This window comes from Chenopodium quinoa, unplaced genomic scaffold (assembly GCF_001683475.1).
Source record: "Chenopodium quinoa cultivar QQ74 unplaced genomic scaffold, ASM168347v1, whole genome shotgun sequence".
In the NCBI taxonomy this organism is placed as follows: Eukaryota; Viridiplantae; Streptophyta; class Magnoliopsida; order Caryophyllales; family Amaranthaceae; genus Chenopodium; species Chenopodium quinoa.
Genome location: NW_018742484.1, coordinates 4,952,941 through 4,974,915, shown reverse-complemented (window position 1 = coordinate 4,974,915; position 21,975 = coordinate 4,952,941). Strand labels below are relative to the sequence as shown.

Genomic DNA, 21,975 nt, shown 5'->3' with positions numbered 1-21,975 from the left:
CCCGTCACTAGGAGTATCGGGTGTACCCATGGGGGATCTTCTTATATCAACCTGTTCTAACTTAGGCGACACACCTTTTGAATCTCCCTATATCCTGGATCTACAGCCGCCTTCCTAGTCCTAGCCATAGTGTCTTGCACAGACACGGAGACGGTCGGATTGGGAGATGAACAAGAGTGGGCCAAACACCTAGAGGCGGCACCCCACGTTCTAGATTCAGCAGTACCAGGGGACCAGCTGCCAGCTAAACTATGTTGTGCCGTGTATGATGTTGGTGAATCCATTTATAAAGAAAAATGTACACAAATGGAAATATATGAAAGAGCTGAGAAGAGGTGAGACGGTACCTATAAAATGAGCTGCAAAGTTGACAAGCGTTGACCGGCTGAAATAGCAGGCGAAAACTCAACAATGGCTTGCAAGACTCTTAGACGGTTAACCGGATGTACCCCTTGAGAAGCAAATAATTGCCTGCAAATTTCCTAAAAGGTGCTCCGGCTGTGAGTAAAGAAGTGAAGGAAATTACTTGTAAGATATACAGGTGGTTGGCAGAGCTTATCTCTCTAAAAACGGATGTCTCTCTTTTAGTTGCAGATACGTCCAAAAAGGAGGGGTAAATGTCTATTTATAGAGGGGTAATTCGGGGGGCATCCCCGTAATTTCCCTAGAAGACAAACGGTTAAAAATCATTCTTCAATGGTCGTCTGACAGGTGTCACAAGTGCCACGTGGCATGCCACGTCACACCTGTGAGGGGCAAATGTTTTGGGTTAAAATACCCTGGCCACATGGCCCAATCAAAAGGTGACACGTGTCACCCCAATAGAGGTTCTAAATGAACCAATCCCCTGCTGACACGTGGCAACCCCAGTCATGAATAAGAAGATGGCCTTTTTTGGCCCGATTCATGAGACAACCCACCAATCTTTGGGATCCATAACCTAGAGAATGGGAGTTGCTCTCCAGACCCTATAAATAAGGAGATATCCCCATTAAATGCATTCATTCAAAAATACCCACCAATAAGAGCAATATTAATTGCAGATATTCTCTCTCGGAATCCAAAAAGACTCTTTACATTCTGCACTTTACATCTTCCGAACAAGTGTTAACTTGATCGTCAAAGGCGGAACTCCACCCAACCGGAGTCTCTGTTGTTTTGCATGTACAGATGGTCAGCATCCATCTTTAGAATTGTAACTCTCCCGCAGGACACATCAAAAACCCCAAAACATCATCCATTAAAAGTTATCCTTTAAGAAAAGGAAAAATTGGTTTCAATTACAATCCAACTTTTAATTATTCTGGAATAATCCGAACTTTGGTGGTGGTTTTCTTTCTTGAATTCCAAACCAATCAAAAAAAGTCAATGCCTTGTTATTACAAGTAACTTGACACGTGTCAAGTTATAATTGGTAAAAAAAAATAAAAAAATAATAATTTTTTTTAAAAAAATAGAAAACCGAGGAAAACCCCCAACCCCTCCCTCTTACCTAACTGAAAGTTTGCCACCAAATAGCCCAATCTCGCTGGCCAGCCGCCCTTCACCCACTCCTGGTGTCGGCTCTCTCTTTCCATTCGAACCACCATCCACCATCCCTCTTCCCCCAAACCTCCTCCCAATCCCCACCGCAACCTCGTAGAAAACCCCCCTTACCCCTGAAAACCCGTAACCACCCATCTCCCAGCCCGAAACCCTAACGAATAAGGTTTTTCATGGTGGGGGAGGGGCGATTAGGGATTTTCGAGAGTGGAGGAGGGGTTAGTTTCAAGGGAATTTCAAGCGAAGGTTAAGGATTTTCAATGGTGGTGGAAAACTAGAAAAGGAGTGGTTAGGTTGTAAGGGAAGAAGGGCGATGGAGGAGTCGCAGCACCGGCGCGAGGGGAAGGGTGGGGGCGGCCTGCCAGCGTTAAGGGTGGGTGATCAAGTGTTTGGTTGGGGTGATAACCGTAAAGTACGTGGTGGGGGCTAGGTGTAATTTATTAATTTTTTTTTAAATTTTTTTTTTGTTTTTTTTATTTTCTTACCAATTAACTTGCGACAAGTGTCATTTCTGTAAAAAAAAAAAAAAAATCATTTAACAGGTCACTGGTCAATGAGATTGAAGAAAGAAAAAAACTCCCAAATTAAAATCCGGATTATTCCAAAATAATCCAAAATTGGGTTTATTAAAAGAAAATCAGGCAAGTTGAGACTATTAAAACCAATTTTTCCTTAAATAAAAACGAAGATATTATTGGTTAAACATATGAAATGTCTCATTTAAATAAAAACAAAGGAATTATATGTTATACTACCTCCTTTTCAAAAAGTCTCACTTAGTTATCATTCATGTGGTTACTTATATTATGGAAAATTTAACAAGAATAATCTAACCTTTGTCTCGTTCTCCCAAAATAATCTAGGAAAAATTGCCGAAAATAATACAACCATTGGACAATTATTTTTAATAATAAAACCTTTGGATTATACATGAATATTACAACCTTTGGGGATGTTAATTTTAAGCAGGAAAAAACCGGATGGTAACCCGTTTTTACAAGTAATGGGACACGTGTTGCTTTATTATTTGTTGATTTTTTTTTTGTTTTGAGTTTTTTTTTTTCAATCTCCTCCTCCTTCCCATATCAATGGCAGTCACCACCACCCCCTTTAAACCACCACCACCCCGAGATTCTAACCCTTGCAGCCACCACTAAAATCACCACATTGAGCAGCACTAAACCACAGACCTGCTCCGTCCTTCCTTGCACACCATGGCCACCATCCCAGTGTCCTGCTCCCAGCATCAAATTAGAGCGGCAGGCGCAACCACATTAACCCCTCACATTATAGCAACCTTCACCACCATCGCCACCAATTCGCACATCACAGCCACCCTCACTGCTGCAACAACCACGCCACCGTAGCCTAGCTCTGCTTCTCACTTGTACAAAATCAAGATCAAACCAAAAGAAACCCAAATCATAATAAAATATGGGTAAAGAAATCAAAACTTAGGGATCGTATCTGAAATGAAAAAGCAAACGAATCGTGAGGAGAGAGAATGGGACCTTGCGATGTCTGGCGTTGAGCTCCTTGATGCGTTTATGGCGGAAGGTTGATGCGGCTGAAATGGAAGGCAAGACGTTTCTACGGTTTGAATTGGGTGATTTTTGGTGCGGTGGTGATGTTCGCATCTTGTCGACCAGGGTACGGTCGGCTCGCGCTGTCGGGGGAGGATGGATTGCGTCGTGGTGTTCGCTAGAGGGGGATTGTGCGTGTAGTGTCGGCGAGGAGGGGTTTTTTGCTGAGAAGAAGGTTGCGTGTGGTGATTAAGGGGCTGGTTTCTTTTTTAAAAAATCTAAAATTAATTATTTCAAAATATATATATTTAGACCAATTACATAACGACACATGTCATGGCTAACCGGTTTACCAGGTTATAAGTTTTTTTGTCTTGTTTAAAATTAACAACCCCCAAAGGTTGTAATATTCATGTATAATCCAAAGGTTGTATAATTTAAAAAGAACGGACCAAAGGTTGTATTACAATTTTCCAATAATCTAAAATTTCAATTAATCATGATAATCCTATGTTTACTATTTATTTTCTCCAAGAAATCCTAGTAGGTCACCCAACCCTTTACTTCCGGTTACCATCCATGTGGCACTTCCTTATTGGCCAAAAAAATTTTATTGTTCATTTAAAAAAAAATTAATTCTGAAAATTTTGAAAAAAAAAAAATCTATCTTCTTCCCTTCCCCTTCCTGTTTGTTTCTCTCTTCTCTCCCTTCCTTCATTGTCACCCACCAATATCACTCAACACACCATCCATGGGATCACCACAAACACCACCACCTATAACCAGCTCAACACCACCGTCATCACCACTCAACACATCCACGACTAACCCACAACATAACCGCAAACAACCACCCACAACAAATGAAAACAAGACCCACAACATCAATGACATACGACCACCCCCAATTCAAACCCAAATTCAATTAAGAGAGAGAGAAGAGAAGGAAAATGGAAAGGGTTGGGGTTTCGGGTTCTAGGTAGGAGGGGTTGGAAATCGGGTATGGGTGGATGTTGTGAGAAAATAGAAAATATTCTGTAAATATTCTGTAAACTTTTAGGAAATTAGAATTTTTCTATTTTAGTCTAATTTCAATCACCCCAATCAAACTGATTCTTGGGAGTGATCTTGGGGGTCTAATTTAGGCAACCAAATGTATTTAAATTGCTGTAAAACCTTGGTCATTAATCAATACACAAAAAATTAAAACCCCAAAAAACTATGTTTAATAATTTAGCTTGGTATCAGAGCCAGGTTCCTTTCTAGCGACCGGAAGGTTTTTTGGCTTCATCATTTATCATGACATCCGAAAACCAGTCCATTGCTTCAAAACCAGTCACAATGGTGGAAGTATTGCAACTGTTTTCATAGTTGAACACCAATAAAACCACCATTGAAACCACAAACCAACCCCTCCATATTTCAGAAAAACTAAACCACGGGAATTACACTAAATGGTCCAAATTAATGCAACTCGAGATCGGAGGGCGAGGTAGGCTCAATCACATCACTGCCTCCCCACCATCTCCTGATGATCCTGAGTTCACAAAATGGACACAACGGGACTCAATTGTAATTTCCTGAATAATTGAGAACATTGAACCAGATTTAAAAAATCAATTTCTCGATTACCCAACAGCAAAAGATCTATGGAAGGGGATCGAAACAATGCAGGGCAGCGGGAGAGATGGTTCGCAAATGGTTCGCAAATATTTGACCTCACGATCAATGCAAACAAAATTCAACAAGGGATAGACCCGATTGAGGTCTATTACAGCAAACTCACATCAATTTGGAAGGAAATTGATAGAAGGTTACCAAACCGGATTATTTGCCCAGAGGATAAAACGATTTACAATCGTTTAAACCAACAAAATCGGCTCTACCAGTTTCTAGCAGGGCTCGATGAAACCCTAGACAAAGACCGGTGGGATCTTCTTCACAGGGATCCTTTACCAACAACCGAGGAAGCTTACGCAATTATCCGGCGAGAGCTCTCATGCAGTGGTATAATGAAAACCGCTACAACCCCCTCATCAGGTGACTCACCGGGGATTGGTAGTGGTTTCGCGGCAAAGGGACGGACTAAAAAGCCCAATTTCCGGCGAGAAGATGACCGGGCAAATCTAAAATGCACCCATTGTGGCAGTACTCATCACACTAAGGAAGGATGCTTCAAAATTATAGGGTATCCTGAATGGTGGACTGACCGAAAGAAAAAGGGAGAGAAAAATAGTTTTGGCAAGCCAGCATACACCTCCGGCGAGATGTCGCAGCCAACAAACAGTGAAGGAGGAGTCACTGTAGCATCCGCCACCTCCTCACATAACTCAGGTTTGAAAGAAATGAAAATGGAAGGTATGACAAACCAAACCCCAAAACCCTTTTTATATGAGCACGGTTATCAGGCCATACCTTTAGCAAATATGTTTCAGTCCACTTGTTATAATAACAAACCCACGTACCCAAATTCCTGTAACACAAATAAATCTGTTGGGCTATTGTGCAATCCTGATAAAAATAAAAGGTGGATTTTTTTATTGTGGGGCAACTGATACCATGACCTTTAATATGTCCGATCTCAAAAAAATAAACAAACCCACAAAAAACCATATACAAATAGCCAATGGAGAAAAAATTAAAATAGAAGGCTCGGTTTTAATTAATATTTCAGAAAACATCAAACTACCTAATTGCCTCTTTATTCCCCAATTGTCAAATAAATTACTTTCCATTAGCCAATTAACCAAAGAATTAAATTGTACCATGCTAATGGATTCCACTGGTTGTATTGTGTAGGATTCTCAGACAGGGAAGATCATTGGGCATGGTACTGAAGAGAATGGGCTATACTATGTTGATCAGATGTCCCAACATGGCTGCGCAACGCTTGCTCATGGATCGGTTGAGCACCAACTCTGGACATGGCACCGACGACTAGGTCATCCATCTCTAGGGTATTTAAAAAGACTTTTTTCCTTCTCTTGCTAATTCGAAAATAATATTTAATTGTGAGGCTTGTATTTTGGCAAAAAGTCACAAACATAAGTACCCTAGTAGCAATCACCGAACTGAAACTCCTTTTGTTCTTATTCATTCTGATGTTTGGGGACCAGCTCCCAAATTTAATAATCATGGTTTCTTCTATTATGTTACTTTTATTGATGATTGTACTAGAATGAGTTGGGTATATTATTTGAAAAATAAATCTGATGTGCATGATACCTTTATTTCATTCTATAAAATGGCCCAAACATAGTTTCAAACCCAAATTCGAATCCTTAGATCTGATAATGGGGGGGGAGTACAAGAACCTTGACCTGGAATCATTCACAAATACCAATGGCCTTATCTATCAAACCACCTGCCCTGATACTCCACAACAAAACGGCGTTGCCGAAAGAAAAAACCGAACCCTTCTTGAAATGACTAAGGCCATGATGATTGAATCTCGTGTTCCAGCCCATTTCTAGCCCGAAGCCATTGCCACGGCCAATTATCTCACCAACTGTCTCCCTACCAAAAGCCTTAACTTTGCTACACCTTTAGACACCCTTAAAATTCATAATAGTGTTCCTACTGCCCACTCTTTAGCCCCCGAGTCTTTGGATGTGTTGTATACGTTCATCTCCCCAAACGCAGTAGGAATAAATTATCCCCCCTCCCCCCGAGCAGTTAAATGTGTCTTTGTGGGATATGGGATCAACCAAAAGGGGTACCGGTGTTTCGACCCTGTCACATACCGACTTTACTCTACCATGGATTGTGACTTTCTTGAAACCGAATACTTTTACCACCACCTTAGATCTCAGGGGGAGAGTTCAGTAGAGGATCTAAGTTAGTTGACTTATCCAGAAGTAGATGATCCTGATCCGACAGAACAAGTAGACAAAGCCACCGGGACGACTGACAGCACAATACAGTCCAATACTCAATTTATCCAGCCCGATGAGCCCATTATCACCTTGTCTGAGGATCCAAGGAATGAGGTATGTACTCCTGAATCATGTCATATTCCTGAACCTGAGCCTACTAATGTTTCTTCTGAGGAAGAATCTGCAGAAACAGGTACACCTTCTGAGAATTTGAGAAAAGAAGGTGAAGATAGGTCAGTCTCTGAAACTAACAAATATGAGTTACCTCCTAGAAGCATAAGTGGTATCCCACCAAAGCGGTATGAGGCTCAAAGGTCAAAATATCCAATTTGTAAACCAGGTGAAGGAAACTTGTCCCAAGGGGCCAAGGCTTATAATGCATCAATCTACTCTAAGACCATTCCCACTACAGCAAAAGAAGCTCTCAGAAGCAAGCACTGGAATAAAGCCATGGAGGATGAAATTAACGCACTTTTCCGAAACAAAACATGGGAAAAGTGCGTTCTACCTAGTGGAAAAAGGCCAGTAGGATGCAGATGGGTGTTCACCATAAAGTACAAGGCTGATGGAAGTATTGAAAGGTACAAGGCAAGACTTGTGGCTAAAGGGTACACTCAGACATACGGGATAGACTATGATGAAACCTTCTCACCCGTGGCAAATTTCAATACGATCAGAGTGTTATTCTCAATAGCTGCAAATAAAGATTTGCCCTTACACCAATTCGATGTTAAAATTGCCTTCTTGCATGGTGATCTCTCTAAGGAAGTATACATGGAAGCTCCCCTAGGTTTTTCTCAAGGCTTTAGTACTGGAGAAGGGTGCAGATTATAGAAGGCACTATATGGTCTGAAACAATCTCCAAGAGCATGGTTTGGGAGGTTCACTTCAGCAATGAAGAAATTTGGGTACAAACAGAGCAACTCTGATCACACCTTGTTCTTCAAGAAGAGAGGAGAATTGACTACTTGCCTCATTATATATGTCGATGACATGATTATTACTGGAAATGACAAGGAAGAGATAGATCAGTTAAAAAGGAAGCTTTTCCATGAGTTTTAGATGAAGGACATTGGAAATCTTAAGTATTTTCTAGGAATAGAGGTACTCAGATCACAAAAGGGTATCTTTAATTCTCAAAGGAAGTATGTACTTGACTTTCTGACAGAAACATGTATGATAGATTGCAAACCTGTTGACACTCCTATGGTAATAAATCATGGTCTTCAAACAATCGAAGGGGAAAAGATGGTGAATAGGACACAATGTCAGACACTTGTTGGGAAGCTAATCTATCTATCTCACACTAGACCAGACTTAGCTTATGCGGCAGGAGTACGTGGTTAGTAGATTCATGCATAAACCATAGGAACAACACCTTGCAGCCGTATACAGAATTATAAGATATTTGAAGAAAACTCCTGGAAAAGGAGTTATGTTTGGAAAACATGGCCACTTGGACCTCCATGCCTTCACTGATGCAGACTGGGGATGAGATCGAGATAGTAGAAAGTCCACATCTGGATACTTCACCTTGGTTGGAGGAAATCTGGTTACTTGGAAAAGTAAACGATAGAATGTGGTTGCAATGTCTAGTGCAGAAGCAGAATTTCGAGGAATAGCAAAAGGAATAACTGAAGTCTTTTAACTCAGAAAGTTACTGTCGAAGCTTGGGTATGCACCCAAGAAAAGCTGCAAGCTTTATTGAGACAATATGGCAGCAATCCGTATTTTAGAAAACCCAGTCTAACATGATCGTACAAAGCATGTGGAGATAGACAGACACTTCATCAAAGACAATTTGGAAGAAAAAGTAATAAGCCTTTTGTTTGTCAGATCAGAAGATCAGTTGGCAGATATTTTGACCAAGGCAGTCACGACACATGCATTTGAAGAAGCTTTTTCCAAGTTGGGTGTTGGAGACCCTACGACCTAACTTGAGGGAGAGTGTTAGAAAATAGAAAATATTCTATAAATATTCTGTAAACTTTTAGAAAATTAGAATTTTTCTATTTTAGTCTAATTTCAATCACCCCATCAAACTGATTCTTGGGGGTCTAATTTAGGCAACCAAATGCATTTAAATTGTTGTAAAGCCTTGGTCATTAATCAATACACAGAAAATTAAAACCCTAAAAAACTCTATTTAATATTTTAGCTGATGTGGGCTGGTGGTTTCGGGGTATGGTGGTTTCGTCTAGGTGGGATTGGTGATTTAGATTATGGGTAGGATTAGGAGAAGGGTTTTGAGTTTGCGTTTGGGTTTGGGTAGGGTCAGTGGTGGAGGAGGTGGTGGCGGCTAACTTGCGGGTTGATTGCGAGGGGGTGGCTAAGTTGCAGCCTGGTTGACAGGGAGATGAGGGGGTAGTGGGGCCAAATGGTTGATGGAAAAATGAGTTAGGCTGACGGTGAGGTGAGGTGGTGCACGGTGGCGGCAAGGTTGAGAGAGGTGAAAGAGACATTGTTAATGGTAGGAAGCTTAAAGAGGGGCGAAGGAAGAAGGATAAGAAAATTAAGGGAAAAAAAAAAGTTACCTGAAGTTCAAGTAACCGGTAAAATAGGCTCGGTATAAGAAAATCTAATATTATATAAATAAAGTAGGCATTTTTGGAGAGCATTCGGAGCGCCACGTAAGAAATATACTTATTTCGACCAATAAGAAGAAAGAAATGTATTTTATTTTAGAATTAAAAAATTATGTCGCCACCTAGATAAAAGTAACGAATTAGATTTGATGTATCTAAAATTTTATTGACACGTAGATTATAATCCACAAATTAAATTATTTTTAATGAAAAAAATAAAGTAAAAATATAGGAAAAGATAAAATATTTAAATGATAAACGCTTATAATAAAGTTTGATACCTATCATTATAAGATAAATTTTGATAGTATTTATGATAAGAAATACAAATTGTTCATTAATTATAATTAAATTAAAATTTGTGATACCTACCATTATAAATTGACACATCTTATGATACAAACAAAATTTCGTATCAATAAAATACCCCATCAGGCGAATTTTGTATTAGTAATTTTGTGTTATTTTTTGGTCATCAATGGCCGGGTAATTTTTAGCGTAATTTTTAAAGTCCTATGTTTAAATTAGTATTTCTAATTATTACTTACATTGTATTAATTTGGGATACTCAACAATTATATGTTTATGTTTTATTTACTAAATGTATTTTTACATGCAAATCTAACACATCATACGACACAAATAAAATTTCGTATCAATAAAAAACCTTATCAAGCGAATTTTGTGTTAGTTTTAGGTCATATGTCCGGGTAAATTTTAAAAATCTTATGTTTATATTTTTATTTTTAATTATTAGTTACATTGTATTTATATAGGATACTTAGCGATTATTTTTTTATATAATGGCATACGATTAGATGTTGTATACTTAATATATGGATGGCTTTAATTTGGTTATTTTTGGAGATGATGAAAAAATTCCAATGCATAGATTTGATTTTGTATCGCAATAATTTTTCATTTATTGGTAAATATATTTATTTATTTTATATAAATGTAAAGATTTAGTTTATCTCAATTTCAGTTTGGCTAATATTTCACGGTTCAATTTATCCATTGATGTAGTAAGTTGGTTGTGGACGAGGTTGGTGATTCTATCGAAATAAAAGACATGGTAAAACAATGAATAATGATTTAGGATTCAAATTATTAAAAATTTATCATTTCACATTAAAGATTTTATATAACGGAAAAAATATCATATTTACAATTTATTTATATTTAATAAATTCATTATAAATTATAGTAAAAAATAAATAAATATTAAACCATTGTAATTTTGTCTGAAATTATTAAATACAATAAATCAAATAATTAAAAATCTTAGATGAAAAAATCGTGCATCGCACGGGCTTTCATCTAGTAGATAGTAAACTTAGGATTATATATTCAGGATTAATCAAAAGGTTGGATTATTTTGAAAAAATGAGGCAAAGGTTGGATTATTCCTATTAAATTTTCCCTTAAATTATTCACATACTCAACTTAAGTTGAAATTTGTGATTATACTTAACTAGTTATTAGCAAGGGTAATACCTCGAATTTATCACTATAAATTTGTAAGGCTAATCCAAATTAAATTTAGAAATTTTAGAAAGTTAGTGTTCAACTATCACTACTACATTTATGGGCATATTGTAACACCAAAAATTGTTACAAGATGGTCTAAATCCGTTACAATAGACCTATTGTAACACCATATTCCTTGTTACATTAGCTGCTTTAATAATAGATCTATTGTAACACTACCTAATCAATTAATTGTAACAATGTATTTAATCTATTATAACGTGTCAAGCCTCTATAAAATGGTGTTACGTTTGCTTTATTCTAGTTACAATAGAATGCAAAAGTAACGGATAATTGAGATCATGTGAGAACCAAGGTGAACAATGAAAACTAGGAACCAATCTTAGTTGTTGATCGCACTCCATCTGATGGCTCACGTTTCACCCGCATTTATTAATGACATTTTTGTAATTTCGCGGCTTTTCAAACTTTTTTCCAATTTTTTAACTTTTAAGGCAATTTCATTTAGTTTACTAACTTTTCATTTACTTTATAGAAATAAAACTGGAAATCACTTTGCAAAGTTGAAATATTACGAAAATACCATTAATGACATGGGAAGCATGTGAACCGTCCAATTAACATGATCTAAGGGCTTAGATTAGTTCCTAGTTCTTATTTTAGCCTTGGTTTTTATTATAACTTGGTTCTTATTTTAGCTCTTATTTTAAGCTTCATTAATGGCAAAATTGTAAATAATACTTTTTCCCAATTTTTTTTCCCTTGTGTTCCTCTCCATCTCTTTCTTCCATGTTCATCACTTTTTTCCCATTTTTTTTTCTCCGAGTATTTTTTTAACAAAAAAAAAAAATTCCCCATTTCTCTTTCTCTCTCCCTTTTCCTCCTCCTTAATTATCTCTTCTCCCACCTTTTTTTTCTAGCTCATATTTCAAAAGGATTTTCATGAAAATAATAAATATGTCGTGGACAATACATAGAAGAATACAGGGGATTATATCCAAGAGTAAGATTAAATAATATGCATAATACATTTTTTATGTAAGAAATATGCATAATTTACAAATGTGCATATTTATTAACAGAATTCATCAAACCCTCTGTACTAATTAAAGATGAACATTTTAATCCAATCCAAGTAGTGAACCTTGGAAATCTGATCCTTAGTACCGGGTTTGCAATTTGCTCATAACTACATTTACTTTCTTATCTCTCAAATTAGAAGTTAGAAATAAGCTTTAATGGAGGGGAGAGAGAGAGTTTGTTTCGATGATGAGTAAAATGAAAGAAAAATCGATTGTGCATAATTTTTGAATTAAATGTGCATAAATTTTGTACTAAATATGCATAATTTTTCAATTAAATGTGCATAAATTTTGTACTAAATGTACATAATTTTTATGCTCAATGTGCATTTTCCGCAGGTGAAATGTGAACCATTGGATTCATTTGTACGATCAAGATTCCTTCTCATCCTTCTCATTTTAAGATCCTTCTCGTTGGATCCCAGCCCTATATATATATATATATATATATATATATATATATATATATATATATATATATATATATATATATAAAAGAACACTTTCAGTAACCGGTCATTGGGACTAGAGGCAAAGTGATAGCGTAGTTGGAATTATTACATAATAAACCTTAGTTGAAATTAATTTTAAGAATTAATTAAATCGCTAATAATTGGGACTATTAAAGCGTATTTTTTCTAAAATAAAAATTTAAACAATTAAAGTTATACACGACATACGTGAAAATAAAAAATGTACAGTAAAAAAAAGGTTTGATGATTGAATTGCAATAACCATCCTTTAGTACTACTTAGATATGGTAACAATTATAATAAAAAGTAGTATTTAATGTATTGATTTTTCTTTGACAACATTAATTGTATTTAATGCTATATATATATACTATTGATCAATATTTTCCATATCTGTAGTGATTTGTTTGGATAGAATATCTCTTGTGAAATTTAATGATAGGCCAAGTGTCAAAAATAATTTCTCAATTATTTATCTTTCTCTTATGAGTATATATTTCGTGACACACATAGCTTGCATAATGCCATATTCTTAAGAGTTGCATTCGATTGAAGTCAAATTAAAGGTTTGGATGTATGATATAATAATAATAATTTTACTTAAAATAGGTTTTTAGTTTATTGATTAATTTTATGAAAACTTAATTTGCTGAGCAATGGATGTGAAAAGTATAGTATACTTGGTAGCTTTGTTGTTACTTTTAATTAATCATAGAGCAAAATGTCATCGTTTGACTAGAGAAGAGCTTGATTATGAGAAACAATTTGAGCTCCTCCAGAAACCAAGTGTTAAAACAATTAAGGTATGTTATTTATTTTAATTTGTTCTTGTAGGATATATTACGAATCATTTCCTCAATTTGGTGATTTTTTAAAATGATTTATATTTATTACAAATTGTTTTGACTGTTGGTTACTGCCCAATAAGGCTCACATCCAATGATTTCAATCTTATTAACTTGATTACATTTGGCCTATTACCCCATAAAAAACAACTTAAAGGCCTGAAGGAAGTTTTGTTAATCTAGGCCCTGAATTAAAGCTACGCCCAAAATTTAAGTCTTAAAAAATTGTAAATAATTGAGGATTGAAGATGAAGAGGTTTGTGATTGAAAGTTGTCAAATTATTACATTCCTATTTATTAGGGGTGTCAATCAGGTTAGACCTGATCAAATGTATAGATGCCGGGTTAGCCTTGACATCCTACTCATGCCCATGCAACGGGCCAGGTCGGGTCAAGCTACGGGCCAAAACTTGATGCCCAAACCCATCTCATTTGAGCCTATCGGGCTTTTTTCAGGCCATTCGGGCCTGGTCCTTTGAGGGTCAATCTTACTATAACTTAATTTTGATGAAGACAATTTTTTTTTAAAAAAAAATTGTTTTCGTTAATAAAATCGAAAATAGAACATTCATTAACAGTCTTAAAAAAACCAATATAAAGCATATCATTTAATTGTTTTAAAAAAACGGAAATACAACATATATCAAGTCCACCTTCTTTATTTTTTATTAATAGTCAAGTCTAATACCTTCTGATATGCACTATGCAGTGATTTAAAATTATGATATGCTTCTTTTTAACATTTAATTCGAAAATTCAATTAATAAAAAAAGCAAACAACTAAAAAACCAAACTGAATATCTCACTCGGAAAAACAAAAAAAAAAAATAAAAATCATATCATTTGAAAATTAAAAAATACATCATATTTTCTCCACCAAAAAAAAAAAAAAAAAAACATCATATGATTAGATAAGATCTAAATCAGGTTAACGATTCGGTTTTTGGTTTGGTTTATCGATTTTTGGTTTATAACGGGTTAAAAATAATTAGTGGGTCGGTTTGGTGTTTTTTTGCGAAATCTATTCGGGTCGGGTCCTAATAAGTTCGGGTTGAATTCAGTCGGTTTGAAAATAAGTTTTGCTAGTTTAAAGGGGGTTTTGGGTCAAAATAGATAAGGTCCTTATCGGGTCGGGTTGTGATCACTTCGGGTCATAATTGGTTCTGGTTAAACTCGGTCGATTTGAAAACGGGTTTTGCAAGTTTAAAGCGGGTTCCGAGTCAAAAAAATTGGGTCTTAATCGGGTTGAGTTGTACTCGATTCGGGTCGGTAATAATCTATTTGGGTTGAACTGAGTCGATTTGAACGGGGTTTGATTAAAAAATAAATTGGATAAACTCGATTCAGGTTATAATCGGTTTAATTATGTTGATGTAAGTTAGTTTGTAAATTGGCTATGGTTCAAAATAGATCGAGTGAAAATGGGTCGAGTCATTATCAATTCAGGTCATAGTTGGTTTATGTTGAACTAGGTCGATTTGAAAATGAGTTTACCCACTTTAAAGAAAGTTTCGGTTCAAATCATATCATGTTAAAATCAGATAATTATTAAGTATGGTTGATCAGATAATGAGAAGAAACGGGTCAAGAAATAATTGAGTTAAGTCTTTAAGAAGTTAGTTTTATTGAGTAGTGAGTTAAAACGGATCAGGTTAAAAATGAGACGAGTTTTAAAAAAGTAAAAGCAAAATTAAGAATCGGGTCCGAAATAAAAATAAATATTCGGGTTTTACGTAGGAACGGATGTGGTCAAAATTGAGTCACGACTTAGACAAGTTGGATTGATTGGGTAACAAATTGGAATGAGTCGGGTTGTAAATAGTCTAATAATAAGCACACACCTCAAGTTAATTAGGTAGCAAGTCAGATATGCTTTGGTTATAAACTCACAATTAATATGGGTCATAAAACAAGCTATTTTGATTGATTAGTGGGTTAAAGGAGATAGAAAAAACGTGGGGTGTAGAAGGAGATAGATAAAATTGGGGAAAAAAGTTACACGGGTTGTAAACGGTTCGGCCATAATAAGTTACAAGTTGTAAAATGTTTTGGTCACAACGGGTTATAGCTTAGGTTGTAAATGGCTCAAACATAACGAATTAAGGGGTTAACGGTTTGGTCATAATGGGTAATGGGTTGTAAACGATTCGATCGTAATAGGTTACGTGTTATAAACAATTTGGTCACAACAGGTAACATGTTTAAAACGGTTCGGTCATAACAGGTTACAAGTTGTAAATGGTCCAATCACAACGAGTTACATGTTGCAATGGGTTTTGTTGAATTTAAACAACTTTGGTTTAAAATGGCTTGGGTTACTATTAGGTTAAGACACAATCAATTCGGGTTGTTCCCGGTTTCGGATTGTAACGATTCGGCTTGATAATGGGTACAAGTCATTAACTGTTTTCAAAAATTCGGTTCATTTCAATTTGGATTTTTACAAAATTGGGTCGGGTTAATTTTCGATTTTCATAAAACAGATTATTAGCGGTTTGATTACTTTTTAAAACTATTTGGAACAGCTAAGTTCACTAATTCAGGTATGTTTTTGACAGCTGTATTATTTATATATAGGTATTATACAGACTCTTTATGCATGCGATACTTCTGTAAATTTCCAAATTTCAAAATGCATGTAAAGTCCCTCTACATAAAAAGGGGGAGGACGTACTCTAAGTCTCTAATATGCTTAAGAAAATAAATTTCAGAAAGTCTTACATCTTTTCAAATACAATATCCTCTACATTTGCGCGGTAAAAACCCTGATGGATCATATATGTGCAATAAAAAAAAACTTTTTATTCTATTTTTAAAATCAAAATAAATACTCCGCGCACACACGCACACCTCTAGATATCAATTCTTTTTGGTTGGCACATATATACATTAGTTAGGAATAATTTACTAGAAGATATTCTCAAATTGTGAATTGTGGATGAAGTAGTTGTTTACAAATTTTAAATTTTAAGGTAGTTATTCAAAAAAATGAAAATATATAAGGTAAAAAAGCATTTTTATTATATACAATTCATAAGTTAGAAAACTAATTATTTTTATTTAATTGCAGAATGAGTATGGAGACATATATGACTGTGTAGATTTTTATAAGCAACCTGCTTTTGATCATCCGCTATTGGCAAACCACTCATTCCATCCCGAGGTTCAAGTGAATTCATTTGTATTGGCTATATAAATATCAAATTAACATACAAGTATTTCCTTATATATTTACCTAATGTATATGCTTATATTAATTTTAGATGAAACCATCTACTCTCCCTTTTGAAGAAGAGTCAAAAATTTCTCAAGCAAGAGAGGTACTTACCAATATGAAGTCAAGAGGTGAAGGTTGCCCAACAGGAACAATTCCTATTAAAAGAGTGAGCAAGGACGATTTTATCAAAATAAAACGATTTACAGAAGATTATAATTCACGAATCAAAAGTAATAGTTTGGAAAATCATGTAAGTGTTTTTTGTTTTTTATTTTAAATACAACAAAAAAATAGTTACTCGTAAAACATAGAAGAATGTCTTGTATAAGGCACGTAGAATTTCGTTAATTTTATTGAAAGACGATCGTTTGAAGGGTAAAAATTTCTATTATGCAATGCGTGGTTAATCTAATACATTATGCGTATTTTTTAAAGGTAAACGTTATGTAAAAAATATTATAATTTTCTATACAATATATATATATATATGGGTAACTTTAAATATTTTAAGGGTAACTTTAACTTGTCTAATTTAACATAAAGTTAAGAAAAGTCCACCTTATAAGTTAATATGTTGTCCTTGATGAAATTAAAGCAAGCTTGTTTTAAATATTTTTATTTTGTTTTTACTCAGTTTGCAGTTGTTCAAACTCCCAATCCAAATCCAAAGTATTATTATGGAGCAAAAGTTATACTTAGCGTTCATAACTTTAATGTAAGCGCTTCTCAATATTCTTCGGCTGGAATGACACTTACAAATGGAGATGACACCATAAAATTTGGATGGACAGTAAGTCATCAACCAAGATATTTTCATACTTTTTGATCATATATACGTAGTACTTTTTATTTGTGGTAATATATGCTTAGTACTTGACTTCTTATTTGTTGTTTTTCGGATGTTATTATTTGTCTTTTTTGTTTTCGGAGGTTATAATTTTCAATGTTGCTGTAATTTTATATTTTGGTATAACAAAAAATGTATTATTAAATGTTCATTTTGTTTGATTCATTTTATTATGTAAATTCTTTTTTTTTTTTAAATTTGATGATAAATTTACATATGCACACATCTTTACTAATTTCGTTCTGCATTTAAGAATTTATTTTTTCTCTACGTATCAATAGAAATTTGAAACCATTTATTATTCTACTTAATTTATATTGTGTTTGCTTGGCTAATAATATATATCATGATAAAATAATCAAGAAATTTGGTTTAATGATACAACGCAACAATATTAAATGATAGATAATCTATGAGCACATCTCAACTACTAAATTAAACGAGAAATTTGTGATTCATTACAAGCATGTCACCCTATAATGTTTAGAAAGTCTTATTTAAATTAAATAAATATAAAGTTTAAATTAATGAAAGTTTAATGTATGTATTTATACATCTAATGATATTAATTTACAATTGAAATTAAAAATACAAAAATTAACTGATAAGTAGGCAATAATCAGGACGTGAGGATAAGGCAAAATAGAAGTTAGATACGAAAAGAAAGACTTTATTCACTACGCTAGCTAATTACTTTGTACTTGTATCGTCTTTTCTACTAATTGTTTATGTAGTTTAATTTGTTAAACAATTGTTTCTATTTTGTTATCTTCTACTTGATAAACATACACTTTTTCAGTATGAATATAGATTAATCCGACATTAAACAACGACGCTCGCATCGACTTTTCCAATATCTTCATGTAAGTATATGATGATTATCTTTTTCTATCTAATTATTATTCCCTCCTTCAATTTTTATTTTTTATGCTTTGACTTTTATGTTCAACTTTTATAACTTTGAGTGTAAAAAATCACAATTATAGATATCAAAACTATATCATATGAGATCATTTGTTAGGTTGGGTTTGAAATGTATTTTCTATAGATCGGTGTCTCATAACTCGAATTTTATTGAATATTTACCTAGTCAAAGATGAACATTACAGACCGAGAAATTCTAAGTGTAAAGAATTAAAAGTGATGAAGGGAGTATACTTTTGTACAAATAATACTTGCTGCTAAAAGGCCAACTTAACCAAAAGTCCAAACTAATACGGAGTAGTAAAATACTATAATTGATTTTTATATTCTACACCTCTTCACATAAGAGCCATTTTATATTCTTCATACACATTGCTAAATATACCACATGAAAAGAATGTTGGATAAATGAGATTCAAAGTCGTGACCTTTTTGTCATATGATGTTCCTTATTGATACTATGTTAAAAGTTAAAGCATTTGGTTAAAACCCATGATTGGTTTTTATTATTATTTTTTAAATTCTATCGTTTAAATTGGTATAACATTATAACAAGAGAGTCATATCTTAAACATAAGTATGAAGCAACATGTTTTTACACTACCTTTGGAAGCAATATGAATCCATATGCATGCATAAAATTCCAGCAAGTGTTATTGAAGATAGCCTGATGATGCACTATACATTTGTACTCAAAATACCATGATTTAATATATAATTGCCTTTGTTTTATTTTATAGGCTGGTTATTCTCAAGTACATTGTTTTAATATGTTATGTCCCGGATTTGTTAATGTTAATAAAGACGTACCTATTGACGAAGTGTTTGAACCAATATCAAAAAGAGGAGGGCCAATATATATTAATACGTTCAGTATATTTAAGGTAAATAATACTAAACTTTGATTTTTTTAATTTTTTTTTTAATTTATATATATATATATATATATATATATATATATATATATATATATATATATATATATATATATATACATGCAATAAGAATCCATTAAATTAAAGTTTCTCTTTGTTGTTGCTTTTTTTATACTCTCCCATTCAGTTAGTGTAAACATGCAACTTAGTAAGAAATTATTGTTTGAAAAATGTGAGTGAGTGTAAGATAAAGTATCATAGTAAGATAAAGAGAGTAAAAGAATTGTAGTTGTTTAAGACAATAAATGTTATAAGGTAAGCAAGGGTATGTTAAAATATGTAATTCCTGGAAATTTAAAAAGATAAGGTGGTAAAAGTGGTCAAGGTTAGCCATAAGCAAAAGCTAACGAACGCCCCATGGGCGTTGGATAAGCTAATTAAAAGTAGAAATATTGTATTACAATGAAAGTTAATTACACCGATCGATGCGTGATGTAGACATGCATTCCCAAATATTTTAAAGGCTTATCAAACACCCTGGGGGTGTTCGTTAGCAAGATTCATAGAATAAATCAAAGAGAGTAGAACAAAATAACCAACTAAAATAAAAATGAATAGAACAAATCAATGCAGATTGTCTTTTCTAGTAAAATTACATTTATACTTTGATTAAGTTGTGAATTAAGGGATTATAATTTATACTTGTTATGTTTAATGTGTAATTACAAAGGATCCGAAAGATGGAAATTGGTGGCTTACATTGGGGGAGGAAAACACTTTACAAAGATTTTGGCCTGGAACGATATTCAATGGATTGTCAATGTTAGCAACTACCGTTGCATTTGGTGGAGAAGCTTATGGCCCTGTCGATCAACCTTTACCACCTATGGGAAATGGCTACTTTGGTGTCGCAGATCCAAAATATGCTGCTTATTGTCGTGCAATTGCAGTGTTGGATGAAAATTTGAAGGAAGATAATGACCCTCATGAGATTGAAACTTATAGAGATGATTCACATTATGTTGTCACTGATTATGGATGGACTAATAGATTTGGACGCATCATGTTCTATGGTGGTACTACTCCACAAATATGATGTATGTAGTATTAGTTCTTCAACTTTTCAAGAAATTATATCCAGTGTATGTTTGCTAAGATTAAGGGTGATTAAAATGTGTTTTGGACTTGGAAAATGGAATAGACTGTAGACAATTATCACATAGCAAAAGAGTATAATTTATTTTATTTGTATATATATATATGCACACAATAAGTTAAATAATATGTTAATTATGATTATAAACCATAAATATTTTAAACCTACAATAATTTCATGGATGATTTATGGGATTACAACTCTCGTGGATCTCTTGATTCATCTCTGCAAAGGGTTATGGCTTTGATATTTGTTTATAGGACAGGGCCTTGTCGGCTAAATCCATACTATACCTATAATGTTTGATAGTAGGGAGAAGATGGGGTCTTTTTGACTTATTTCACCCGAGCCTTGTTAAACCCTAGAAACAACTCTAGCCTCTTTATATAGAATGTCATAGATTAGTAAACAAGATAATTATCAAATATTCTACGAGATCTTGAAGATAAATATCTTATATTTTTTTGATATTATCTCCTTATGTACATATATCTAACACTTAAAAGTTAACAAAACTTTGATGTTAACAAATGTCCCCTCGAGACGTGTTGTGGAGATTTGACATCGAATGCAACTTGGTCTCGAAATTTTCTTGTAGAATTTGAAAGCAAATTTAGCATGGCCCCATTAAATCTACGAGTTTTGAAACTTGAAGAGCAGAGATGAATAGGGAAAATCATCCCACTAAGTGTGCCAATTTGTAAACCAAAAAAATTCCAATCTACGGTATAAAATAAAAGAGGCAAAAATTATATGCGGAAATAATAATTTTATTGATAATGTGTGGGTTATAACTCTCGTATATCTCTTATCTCCAAAGGGCTTGATTTACAAATATTATGGAGGAGATGTTGTAACATCCTAATCCCAAATTAGGGTGGGGCCGACCTATTGTCACGAAATACACATCAAGGGCCAACAATTGTCCTCACAGACCAACACAAGTTCTTCCAGCACATTTTGTCCTCACTCATCATGCACACCGCGGGAAAACTTCTCCTAGCCAAGCACGCTTAACTGAGAATTATCTTATCATATGAGCTCCCTAAACAAAAGATGCGCATCTTGTTGGTATGAATAGTTTATTAAATTCCTTTAAAACAATCATGAAAGGTATTACAGATGCGGTTTTGTGACTTATTCTGTCTAAGCCCCTTAAAACTAGAGGTGATCAACAATGGCCCGGCCCGCTAGCCCGGTCCGATCCGGTCCGAAAATAGGGCGGGTTTGGACAAGCTAAAAATCATTTTTTTAGTTAAAAGCCCGAAAAAACCCGTTTTGGCCCGACATGCCCGTCACTTTTGGGCGGGTTTGGGCATGACATTTGATATTAAGGCCCGACCCGGTCCGACCCGAATTTATGACCACCTCTACTTAAAACCCTAACAACAATTCTTTTTATGTAGAGAGTCGTAGAGTAGTATACAAGATAATAATCATATATTCTATGAGATTCTGAAGATAGATATTATCTAACATTTTTTGATATTATCTCCTTATTTACATATGTAACATCTAAAAAAATAACAAAATTTCGGTG

The 21,975-nt window shown here is 34.2% G+C and overlaps 1 protein-coding gene across 1 annotated transcript; it reads left to right on the top strand.

Moving 5' to 3' along the window:
• The first annotated feature begins 8,388 nt into the window (after window positions 1-8,388).
• Window positions 8,389-20,375, top strand: LOC110719190. Its single transcript, XM_021898092.1, has 6 exons — window positions 8,389-8,505; window positions 15,942-15,959; window positions 16,487-16,585; window positions 16,680-16,883; window positions 17,268-17,423; window positions 20,010-20,375. The coding sequence occupies exons 1-6, from the start codon at window positions 8,389-8,391 to the stop codon at window positions 20,373-20,375; spliced, it is 960 nt and encodes a 319-aa protein (XP_021753784.1).
• The last annotated feature ends 1,600 nt before the right edge of the window (window positions 20,376-21,975 follow it).

Excerpts from the sequence above, each read along its gene's own strand:
- LOC110719190 (XM_021898092.1), top strand. The coding sequence starts at position 8,389 with ATGGCCACTTGGACCTCCATGCCTTCACTGATGCAGACTGGGGATGAG. Across the intron at positions 16,586-16,679 it reads CATTCCATCCCGAGGTTCAA|ATGAAACCATCTACTCTCCC; the intron begins GTGAATTCATTT and ends TATTAATTTTAG. Across the intron at positions 17,424-20,009 it reads CCATAAAATTTGGATGGACA|GATCCGAAAGATGGAAATTG; the intron begins GTAAGTCATCAA and ends GTAATTACAAAG.